The sequence below is a fragment of the Haematobia irritans genome, chromosome 1 (genome assembly GCF_050003625.1).
Source record: "Haematobia irritans isolate KBUSLIRL chromosome 1, ASM5000362v1, whole genome shotgun sequence".
Lineage (NCBI taxonomy): Eukaryota > Metazoa > Arthropoda > Insecta > Diptera > Muscidae > Haematobia > Haematobia irritans.
Window position 1 is genome coordinate 261,751,151 of NC_134397.1, and position 12,802 is coordinate 261,763,952.

Here is a 12,802-nt window from a genome sequence, read left to right on the forward strand (position 1 = left end):
GCACAGACACTATTGGTTATTAAATCTTGACTTGAAATAGTTATACTGTGTTTCTGATTTATTTCACCACTTATTGTAAAAATTGTATATATTATCAATCACGTGTATTACTGTACACGAGAAAAATGTAAACTTCAATATGACGTTTTCGGTGTCGTTTATATTCCCTTTTCTTAAATTTGACAGTAGCAACAACCGTTAATTACTCGTTGGTTTTTATAAGTGTTGTTGTTGTCAATAATATTAAACAATTGCTCATATAGTTCGCCAAGACTGAATTGACATGCATGCGTAATATTATTCTCTTATATTGAGACAAATGACAACAAATAGCTTTAGCTTAGCTGTGGAAAGGGGAGAGCGATTCGTGCGAGTACAAATAGAGTGAAAGAATTTGATAGAAACTGACTACGACAACCATCGATAACTTGGATGAAAGAGTAGAGCTGATATCAATATTCAATAATGTGGCTGGAATTGTTCATAGCAACAAATTAGCTAAGACAAGGAATCCAAATTCAATAGCAGCTAGAGCACAACCTTCATTCGATTAACAGCGTTCAAAATTCATATCAATATTACTGCTGTTAATAATAAGTTCATCATTCGAATTATTTATTATGATACAATATTGCTTCACTTCCACCGTAAATTGCTGTGGACACAAAGAACAGTATAGAGCTAGGTTGGTGTGGGTGCTACTCAAAGCAACAAAATTCAATTTGAGAAACTTACAATTGATATAAAAGTCTCACACGTATCTAGCAACTATACTTTACCTCTTCATCATCAGATGGGTGCAATTCAATAAAGCTTTCTTCGTTATCCATTGATGAGAACACGTGTCGATTTTAATATTCTTACTCCACTATACTGCGTCAACTTCACCAACTTTTGTATGCTGAACCAGTAATAAATCACGAAATTTTTTTTTTTAAATTAAATTTTTAATACTTTAGTCCCTGCTCGGGCGCCAATGAAAAATCATAAGAATTTTTATGATTATTAATTAATTACTTTAATGACAAAATTTAGGACAAAGTAAAAAAGGACTTCAATGAAAACACGTCTGGTTCGCTTCTAGCCAAGAGAAAAAGAGATCGATTTATTCCAAAGTCACGATTCTTTCCGTAATCGCTCGGGAAAATTTCCCAAGCGATTTGACAGTAACTGTTGACGTTGTAAGTATTCATGTAACAACGCCGACTATATTACAGCATTACAATACAATACAATTCAAACTTAAATTTGTACGTTATTCTATGATTTAATTCAAATTAAGAGTTGTGAATAGTATTTCATTTAATAATAATATCATTGCGAGAAACGGCCGAACACCTGTTTTTTAAATTGTGCAGATTGACCATAGACACCAGATTGTGATGTGATATTGCTTTATTTTCCGTTTTTTTTTTTTTTTTTTCAGTGTCTATGTACTAATCTAAGCTGAGATTTCTTAAAATGTCTGTAATATGCACAAAATTTATCTCAAGAGATGTCTATGTTACCACCAAATTTTATCAATATGCTCATGTAAGCCTCTAAAAATTGGGAAATCACAGCGAACTGTTATTCCAGTGAGAATGTAACATGCAAATAAAATGAAAACGCTATCTCTCAACGTGAGAGTAACATTGAGACTCATAACGTTGTTATCATTGTGTTAGATATCCAATTAAGTAATGAGAACAATGAAAATAATATTTAACATATTAACACTTTAACATAACGCATAAAGTTATCATTGTGTTAGTCAGAAAACCAATTGGGTAATGAGAACAATGATTATAACATTTAACATAGTAACACATTAACATAACACTTATGATAGTGCTTATGTTAGCCACTAACAATTTAGAATCACGACGTGGGATTAAAATTGAGCACACTGTTATTTTATTGAGAATGTAACATACAAACATAATACGATATCTCTCAATATGGGAGTAAAATTTAAACGAATACAGTTAACATTTTCTTAGTGACATAACCAACAGAGTAATGATCTAAACTTATGCTAACATTAGAAATAAGTATATTACAACAATTAAAGCACTTAAAAACAATGAACCCACCGGGAAGGAATGTTTTGGTTAATTTTAGAAAATTTTAACTAAACTATATTACAAACGCAGATGTCACGCGAATATCACAAGAATAAGTAAATATTTTTCGACAAATTCTAGAAAATTTTTTTTACTTTTTATTTATTTTTTTCACTTGTTAAAGAAAATTTCGAAGCTCGAAGGAAAAACGGGAGTTGAAAATTGCAAACGCACAGAAAATGTAACATATCAAAATAGAGTGTGTAAAAATATGTGATGTTTGATTGCACGACATTATAAATAAAAATAAACTATGAATTAGTTTATAAATAAATAAAGTTAATTTTATGTTTTCTTTTCTCAAGTGACGCATAAAGATCAAAACATTTTAGATTGTGACCATGTTCTTTTAACTGGAAGAAAAACATTTTTTGCAAATACCATAACATTTTAGATCGTGACCATTGTCTTTTAATGGAAACAAAATTCTTTTTATCAATATCATAACATTTTAGATGAGGACAATTTTATTTTTCTTAGAACCATGTTCACTGAACCAACATGGTTGCAGGTGAAAATGTTACAAGGTCGCCGCAAAAATAGCTCCTATCATATTATTTTGCTCTTCGAATATGATTGTGACAATCATGTTTCTTCTCTGCGTGTAGGTTCGGTTTTTAGACTTTTTTTCGCATAAATCCCTTCTATGGTTGAGAGACATACAAACATATCAAAATAGCAGATTTCAAAATAATTGTGTGTTAAATTGTTTCAGTTCCTTTACAACATCTCCATTGATTTGTTATTCCAACTTATGTTTTATTCAGTTTTCTTCTTTAAATTCATTATTTTCTCTTTCTTATATTTTTCTTTGCATTGTGTGTGTGTGTTTTTTTTTTTTTGCATACATTTAAAAGTTCTGTTCACCATTCATAAGCCCACGTTTAGTTTTCCGATAGGTAAGGGAAAGTTATGGGGAGCATGTGATGGTGAGTCTACCATAGAGTAGATCGATTTGTATGTAAACTCAAAAAAAAAAAATTGAAGTCAAAGAATTTGACTTTCCATTAGAGATTTTAGATTTTGGTATTCATTTGGAACAGAAAATGTACCTCCTTTAAAATAAAGACATTTTTTTCAGGAACTATGTAGCTGTAAATCTAAGCTCCATAAAATTAAAATTTTAATAGAGATCCTACTTTCCAAACGTTCATTTTTTGTTAGCATATATTAGCAAAGATTTTTACGTTCATACAAATTTTAGTTGAAAGATCCATATTATAATAAACATTTCAAGATAAAAAATGTGTTTTTTTTTTTTAGTTTCAAAAAACCTTTGAGTCAAAGTTGCCAAATTCTCAAAAGGACTATTAGCCTGTAATTAAGATTACAAACTTTTTATACCCTCCACGATAGGATGGATAAACTTTGTTATTCCGTTTGTAACATATCAAAATATTGCTCTACGACCCCATAAAGTATGTATATTCTGGGTCGTGGTGAAATTCTGAGTCGATCTAAGCATGTCCGTCCGTCCGTCTGTTGAAATCACGCTAACTTGCGAACGATACAAGCTAACGACTTGAAACTTGTCTTAAGTAGTTGTTATGGATGGTATTGCAAATGGGTCATATCGAACCACTTTTACATATAGCCCCCATATAAACCGTTCCCCAGATTTGACCTCCGGAATCTCTTGAAGGAGCAAAATTCATTCGATCCGATTGAAATTTGGTACATGGTGTTAGAATATGGTCTCTAACAACCATGCAAAAATTGGTCCATATCGGTCCATAATTATATATAGCCCCCATCTAAACCATTCCCCTGATTTGACCTCCGGAATCTCTTGGAGGAGCAAAATTCATCCGATTCGGTTGAAATTTGGAACGTGCTGTTAGTATATGGCCGCTAACAACCATGTCAAGATTAGTCCATACGGTATATAGTTATATATAGCCGATCCCCAATCACACAAAAATTGGTCCATATCGGTTCATAATAATGGTTGCCACTCGAGTCAAAAATATTCTACCAAAATTTTATTTCTATAGAAAATGTTGTCAAAATTTTATTTCTATAAAAAATTTTATCAAAATTTTATTTCTATAAAAGATTTTATCAAAATTTTATTTCCATACAAAATTTTGTCAAAATTATATTTCTATAGAAAATTATATCAAAATTTTATTTCTATAGAAAATTTTGTCAAAATTTTATTTCCATAGAAAATGTTGTCGAAATTTTATTCCTACAGAGAATTTTGTCAAAATTTTATTTCTATAGAAAATTTTGTCAAAATTTTATTTGTATAGAAAATTTTATCAAAATCGTATTTCTATAGAAAATTTTTTCAAAATTACATTTTTATAGAAACTTTTTTCAAAATTTTATTTCTATAGAAAATTTTGTCAAAATTTTATTTCTATAGAAAATTTTGTCATAATTTTATTTCTACAGAAAATTTTGTCAAAATTTTATTTCTATAAAAAATTTTATCAAAATCTTATTTCTATAGAAAATTTATTCAAAATTTTATTTCTATAGATAATTTTTTTCAAAATTTTATTTCTATAGAAAATTTTGTCAAAATTTTATTTTTATAGAAAATTTTATCAAAATCTTATTTCTATAGAAAATTTTTTCAAAATTACATTTTTATAGAAAATTTTTTCAAAATTTTATTTCTATAGAATGTTTTTTCAAAATTTTATTTCTATAGAATGTTTTTTCAAAATTTTATTTTTAAAGAAAATTTTGTCAAAATTTTATTAAAATTTTATTTCTATTGAAAATTTTGTCAAAATTTTATTTCTATAGAAAATTTTGTCAAAATTTTATTTCTATAGAAAATTTTTTCAAAATTTTATTTTTCTAGAAAATTTTTTTCAAAATTTTATTTCTATAGACAATTTTGTCAAAATTTTATTTCTATAGAAAATTTTGTCAAAATTTTATTTCTATAGAAAATTTTTTCAAAATTTTATTTTTATAGAAAATTTTTTTTCAAAATTTTATTTCTATAGATAATTTTATTTCTATAGAAAATTTTATCAAAATCTTATTTCTATAGAAAATTTTGTCAAAATTTTATTTCTATAGAAAATTTTATCAAAATCTTATTTCTATAAAAAATTTTGTCAAAATTTTGTTTCTATAGAAAATTTTGTAAAAATTTTATTTCTATAAAACATTTTGTCAAAATTTTATTCGTATAGAAAATTTTATCAAAATCTTATATCTATAGAAAATTTTTTCAAAATTTTATTTTTCTAGAAAATTTTTTTCAAAATTTTATTTTTCTAGAAAATTTTTTTCAAAATTTTATTTCTATAGATAATTTTGTCAAAATTTTATTTCTATAGAAAATTTTGTCAAAATTTTATTTCTATAGAAAATTTTTTCAAAATTTTATTTTTATAGAAAATTTTATTTCTATAGAAAATTTTGTCAAAATTTTATTTCTGTAGAAAATTTTGTCACAATTTTATTTTTATAGAAAATTTTATCAAAATCTTATATAATTAGAAAATTTTTTTCAAAATTTTATTTCTATACATAATTTTGTCAAAATTTTATTTCTATAGAAAATTTTGTCAAAATTTTATTTCTATAGAAAATTTTGTCAAAATTTTATTTCTGTGGAAAATTTTATCAAAATTTTGTTTTTATAGAAAATTTTGCAAAATTTTATTAAAATTTTATTTCTATACAAAATTTTTGTAAAAATTTTATTTCTATAGAAAATTTTGTCAAAATTTGGTTTCTATAGAAAATTTTGTCAAAATTTTATTTCTATAGAAAATTTTTTCAAAATTTTATTAAAATCTTATTTGTATAGAAAATGTTGTCAAAATGTTATTTCTATAGAAAATTTTGTCAAAATTTTATTTCTATAGAAAATTTTGTCAAAATTTTATTTCTATAGAAAATTTTGTCAAAATTTTATTGCATTCGTTTTGTTTTGTTATTGTTGGTTTTGTTCTTTAAGCATAGTTGTTGTTTTTTGATTTCAGCTTAAAACCATGCATTGACTAAACTACAAGTGTAGCTTAACCAACAGAGGAAAAGAATGTCTGTCAAATTTATTTGGGCAAAGCCCTATAGACTGCAAGATGGTTGGATGGACGCACATTCGGAATTACCACATTTCTTACGACCGTAAATATATACTTGTTTTTTTTTTTTTTTTTTTTTAATTAAAACTGTTTTATTTTAAAGAAATTTGCCCATAGTATTGCGTACATTGCGTTTCCAAAAACCATCATCTTTGGCCATTATTTTTCCAGTGTATTTCAAATTATTATTGCAACTCGTTCGTTAACCATAAAGGCGAATTTAAGTCGAACACACCCAATATATTCTCAAGCATACTAAAATTCACTCTAACCTTAATTTCCTAATCCTCGAATCCTCGCAACTAATATTCACTACACCCTAATATACCTAATTCACTATATTTACGTATGCACGTATGTTATGAAAGTTCTCGTGGAGGTAAGTAAACATAATAAAGAAAAAATAAAAGTTTCACAGCCTCTCAGAGACTATTTTCATTTTAACATCTTCTGCAGTTCATTGCCTGTTTCAGATGATGATGATAATGATGACGATGGCAACGTTGTGATGGTGATTATAATGAGGTTGAAGTCGACGCTGATGGTTAATAAAAACCTCGTTTCGAGTTTCAGAAACACTTCAAGAAGTCGCATCTGCAATTTTAAGACTTAGTAAGGCTAAGTGATTGTTAGTGGGTAAAGGTGGTATGGTTTTTATTATTGTAAATATTTTATTGCCACTAATTGAGCAAAGGCAATGTTATGGTGTTGTTGTAGTGAGCTTTAAATGTCAAAGAAGCGACGAAAAATGTCTGAATTACCTGTGTCTGCTCTCGTATATGCCGACATTAATGATAAATTTCTTGTACCACTACTACTACTTCTCTCTCTCTCTCTCTGATTCTTCTTCTTGGGGCACAATAGTGATGAGATGAGATGTTGCAGGTGTATTTATGGTCTGTTATACTTGAGTGAAATTTATAGCCACTTTGCTTGTCATTCACGAAGTATTGAAAAGTACCAAACAAACACATACACACACACACCAACCCAACACAAACAGTAAACGATCTAAAGAAGCTTTTTAAAATATTTACAAGAAGCTATTAAATGTGTTGGGGGGGGGGGGGGTTAGTGTGGGTGAGGGAAAACTGACATAGAGTAAATAATAGACCCAAATGCTTTTTAAATAATGGTTCCTTCTGCTTACTTCCTAGTAGCAATGACATTAACTCATGGCTTAACGGCTTACAACAGAGATGTTAATGTTGTGTGTTTATGAATAAGTATGTGTCAATGAAAGAGAGAGGCAGTGTTTACATATCCGGGGAAATACTATTGTTATGACTTTCGTCGTTGTTTACACACGCATATATATGAATTTTGTTTGTCCGAAGCCTGTTGCTTGATATAAGCCAAAGATATTATTTATTCATTGGTGGCAATTACTTTTATTGGATCTCCTGTTTTTTTGTGTTGACACTTGACATTTACATTTACATTGAAAAATATTGATATTGAATGAAGCTATAAAACTTTAAATCGGCACAAAAATGAAAACAAACTGGGAAATTTTAAAGCATTTAAGGAGTTCACAGAGACATATAATGAAAGATTTGACCTTTTCAGAGACGGATTTTTGTGTAGTAATTTAAATTATGTATTGTATTAAAAACATATGCTTCTTCAGTATACTTTTCGCTTGGTCCAAATTTTAAATACCCACCGCTATGGATGAAATATGCCCCACTGTTCTGATATTCAGAATCACAATAGACAATATAGTCTTTAATGAGAAATTCAAGATGAAATTGAATTAAAGTCTGCTATTTGCAATCCAAATATCGGAACATGGTCTCATAGTCTCATTTGAAAACCCTTAATTGGTAATACAAAGAAAAAATTCCATAGATAAATTAACGCTAAGTTTAAATTATTTTTATTGCAAAGAAATTATTTGCTAGTAATTAAATTTTATTATTTTTTCACAATTTTCCACAGCTTAATGGCATTTTCCTTATCCCACGTATGGTATGTCAAAAAAATGTTATGAACTAACATAAACGTGGAAATATATGAATCCAGAGATTTTGGTACAAACAAATGCCAATTTAAAAATTTTTATCTTAATTTCAAAAAAAAAACTTTAAACCAAAGATACAAAAACTTCAAAATAGGTCTTTAAAAATGTTGATATTGATTCCGATACCTTGTTCCACACTGTGGAACAAGGTATTATAAGTTAGTGCATATATTTGCAACACCCAGAATGAGACGAGATAGACACTTGGTGTCTCTGGCAAAAATGCTCAGGGTGGGCTCCTGAGTCGATATAGCCATGTCCCTCTGTCCGTGAATACATTTTTGTAATCAAAGTCTAGGTCGCAGTTTTAGTCCAATCGACTTCAAATTTGGCACAAATATGTGTTTTGGCTCAGAATAGAACCCTATTGATTTTGGAAGAAATCGGTTCAGATTTAGATATAGCTCCCATATATATATATTTCGCCCGATATGGACTTATATGGCTACAGAAGCCAGAGTTTTACACTAATTTGCTTAAAATTTTGCACAAGAAGAACACTTAGTACTATAGTCAAGTGTGCCAAATTTTATTCAAATCGGTTCAGATTTAGATATAGCTCCCATATATATCTTTCGCACGATATGGACTAATACGGTCCCAGAAGCCAGAGTTTTACCCCAATTTGGTTGAAATTTTACACTGGGAGTACAAATAGTAGTGTAGTCAAGTGTGCCATATTTTATTGAAATCGGTTCCGATTTAGATATAGCTCCCATATATATCTTTCGCCCGATATGCACTAATATGGACCCAGCAGCCAGAGTTTTATTCCGATTTGCTGAAATTTTGTACAAACATAACACTTAGTCCTATAGCCAAGTGTGCAAAATTTGATTGAAATCGGTTCAGATTCAGATATAGCTCCCATACATATCTTTCGCCCGATATTTACTTATATGGTCCCAGAAGCCAGATTTTTGGGTGAATTTGGTTGAAATTTTGCACTAGGAGTAAAATTAGTAGTTTAGTCAAGTGTGCAAAATTTGATTGAAAGCGGTTCTGATTTAGATATAGCTCCCATATATATCTTTCGCCCGATATGGACTAATATGGTCCTAAAAGCCAGAGTTTTGGCCAAATTTGGTTGAAATTTTGCACAGGGAGTAGATTCAGCGTTGTAGCTATGTGTGCCAAATTTGGTGTAAATCGATTCAGATTTAGATATAGCCCATATATATCTTTCGCCCGATATGCACTTATATGGACCCAGAAGCCAGAGTTTTATCCCGATTAGCTTGAAATTTTGCACAAGGAGTACAATTGGTAGTATAGTCATGTGTGCTAAATTTGATTGAAATCGGTTCAGATATAGATATAGCTTCCATATATATTTTTCGCCCGATATGGACTTATATGGCCCCAGAAGCCAGAGTTTTGGTCCAATTTGCTTGAAATTTTGCACTAGGAGTACAATTAGTAATATAGTCATGTGTGCCAAATTTGATTGAAATCGGTTCAGATGTAGATATATCTCCCATATATATGTTTTTCTGATTTCGAAAAAATGATCAAAATACCAACATTTTTGTAAAATCGCCCCTGCTTAGTCGAAAAGTTGTAAAAATGACTCTAATTTTCCTAAACTTCTATTACATATAAATATATCGAGCGATAAATCATAAATAAACTTTTGCGAAGTTTCCTTAAAATTGCTTCAGATTTAAATGTTTCCCATATTTTTTTTACTAAAATTGTGTTCCACCCTAGTGCATTAGCCAACTTAAATTTTGAGTCTATAGATTTTGTAAAAGTCTATTAAATTCTGTCCAAATCGAGTGATATTTAAATGTATGTATTTGGGACAAACCTTTATATATAGACCCCAACACATTTGACGGATGTGATATGGTATCGAAAATTTAGATCTACAAAGTGGTGCAGGGTATAATAAAGTCGGCCCCACCCGACTTTAGACTTTCCTTACTTGTTTAAATATGGGTTTTGTGTACTTGCTTCTAGAAAACAAATTTTAATTTTTCGCTTTTTCAGCTTTTTTTTTCTTCATATGCTATCAAAGTCCTTTAAAAACGAGTTAACGACAACTTTATTTTCCAAATTAAGACTCGACTTCCAGTAGAAATTATGATATGTTTCAATTAAAAAACGTCTTTAAAATAAAGTGTTGAAAAACATGTCCTATATTTTAACGATTTTTTGCTTTGCAGTCAAGATGCAATAAGACAACAAATTTAAAGACAATTCAGAACAATTCTTTAAATTTAATGAAAAAATTTAAAGAATTGTTCTGAATTATTAAAGTCAAGTTGACCTTAGCCCAAACATTTTATCTTTCGTGTTATGATACCCATATTTAAGTGAAATTACTTAATTATAAGGACAATACGACTTCATTGAAAAGTTTATCGACTTTTGGACAAGGAAAATAACTTTATATTATTGAAATGTGTCTTCTATGCTAAGCAAAATTTGCCTTCGTATGACCTCAAGGCAATATTTTTTTCAGTGTACCTTAAGATTCGTACCTTACGATAAGAGAATAATTAATTATAAATATTATGAAAATCATTTATTATGCATTTTATTATTAAATGGTTGCATCATTTTCTCCTTATCTATATGTTCTAAATGTTGAAAATAATAATTCACCCTCTGACTTCAATATCCTTGCTTTTTGGATTTAAATAAACAAATAAATCACACAGTCATAACTAAAGAAAGAAGAGCTCAAGGTACAACAAATGCTATAACAACTACAATCAACTGTTTAATCGAGCATGCTACACTTAATGCAGCTAACGATACCCAGCGGGAAAATTGCGAAGTACCGCAAAAATCATGCCTTCTTAACCCATGATTTTGGGATCCTTAACACCTTCCCATATGCCTTCTCCTATCATGCATGCTTAAATGCCTTGCACTTCCTTTCTAAAAAATGCCCGCAAACATTATTCTGTGCCTTCTTTGGGAATTGGAAAAAGAAGGACCTACATTGTTGTTATAAGAATGAAAATTCAGTTTTTTTTTTATATAATCATCAAACAAACATTTGTATCAACATTTTTAACAGGACACGGTTTTAATCCGATTTGCCTCAAAATTAGAATTTGCTGTTATTTCGCAAGATGATTTATATTTAGATATAGTTGTTGATTTTAGTTCTAGAGCATGTAATGTGCTATTCTCATCCATTTGCCAGAAATTTGGAAATTAGTATCCCTCCCCGCCTTCCAATGTATTTAAAATAGAAAATATATTTTTTAACCCTCCACCATAGGAACAAAAAAATCAGAAAAGTGAAGTTTTGTATTCGAAACAGCATTTCTGACGATGTCTTAAAATTTACTTATTATACCCACCACCATAGAATGGTGACGGGGGTATAATAAGTTTGTCATTCCGTTTGTAACACATCGAAATATCGATTTCCGACTATATAAAGTATATATATTCTTGATCAGGGAGAAATTCTAAGACGATATAACGATGTCCGTCTGTCCGTCTGTCTGTCTGTCTGTCTGTCTGTCTGTTGTAATCACGCTACAGTCTTCAATAATGAAGCAATCGTGCTGAAATTTTGCACAAACTCGTCTTTTGTCTGCAGGCAGGTCAAGTTCGAAGATGGGCTATATCGGTCCAGGTTTTAATATAGTCCCCATATAAACCGACCACCCGATTTGGGGTCTTGGGCTTATAGAAATCGTAGTTTTTATCCAATTTGCCTGAAATTTTAAATCTAGAGGTATTTTATGACCATAAAGAGGTGTGCCAAAAATGGTGAGTATCGGTCCATATTTTGGTATAGCCCCCATATAGACCGATCTCCCGATTTTACTTCTTGGGCTTTTAGAAACCGCAGTTTTTATTCAATTTACCTGAAATTGGAAATCTAGAGGAATTGTAGGACCACAAATACGTGTGCCAAAAATTGTGAGTATCGGTCCATATTTTGTTATAGCCCCCATATAGACCGATCTCCCGATTTGGGGTCTTGGGCTTATAGAAACTGTAGTTTTTATCCAAATTGTCTGAAATTGGAAATCTAGAGGTATTTTGGGACCATAAAGAGGTGTGCCGAAAATGGTGAGTATCGGTCCATATTTTTGTATAGCCCCCATATAGACCGATTTCCCGATTTTACTTCTTGGGCTTCTAGAATCCGAAGTTTTTATCCTATTTGCCTGAAATTGGAAATCTAGAGGTATTTTCGGGTCATAAAGAGGTGTGCCGAAAGCGGTGAGTATCGGTCCATATTTTATATTTCTAGAAACCGTAGTTTTTATCTGATTTGCCAGAAATTGTAAATACTGATCATGAAAATTGCTTGAAACTCAATGTAAAAATTCCAGATTTTACTTCTACAGATTTAAGATTTCAAATCAAGACGTTATTTTATATTTTTCTTGCACACTTACAAGAGATGTTAATGATTCCTCTAAAACTCATGCAAAAATGGTTCTTATAAATCCAGAATCTGATATAGTCCTCATAGGTGAAATCTTTAAATTTATCTTCGGGAAGTGTCCTCAAGTCCTTTAGCCCTCTTGAAATTTCAAAGGAAACCCTAATATTTGGTTCATGGTGGTGGGTATTTAAGATTCGGCCCGGCTGAACTTACTGCTGTATATACTTGTTTTTGGGATTAAGTTGGACAT

General features: G+C 29.9%; 2 protein-coding genes across 5 annotated transcripts in view; both read right to left on the minus strand.

Moving 5' to 3' along the window:
- Positions 1-12,802, minus strand: part of LOC142221654 (uncharacterized) — a 281,060-nt gene that overhangs the window by 179,498 nt on the left and 88,760 nt on the right. The gene's annotated exons all lie outside the window — the stretch shown is intronic.
- Positions 1-12,802, minus strand: part of LOC142235999 (uncharacterized) — a 69,164-nt gene that overhangs the window by 8,188 nt on the left and 48,174 nt on the right. The window contains exon 8 of the mRNA XM_075307250.1: positions 7,830-7,889. Coding sequence (XP_075163365.1) covers positions 7,830-7,889 — 60 coding nt within the window. The remainder of the gene's footprint in view (positions 1-7,829; positions 7,890-12,802) is intronic.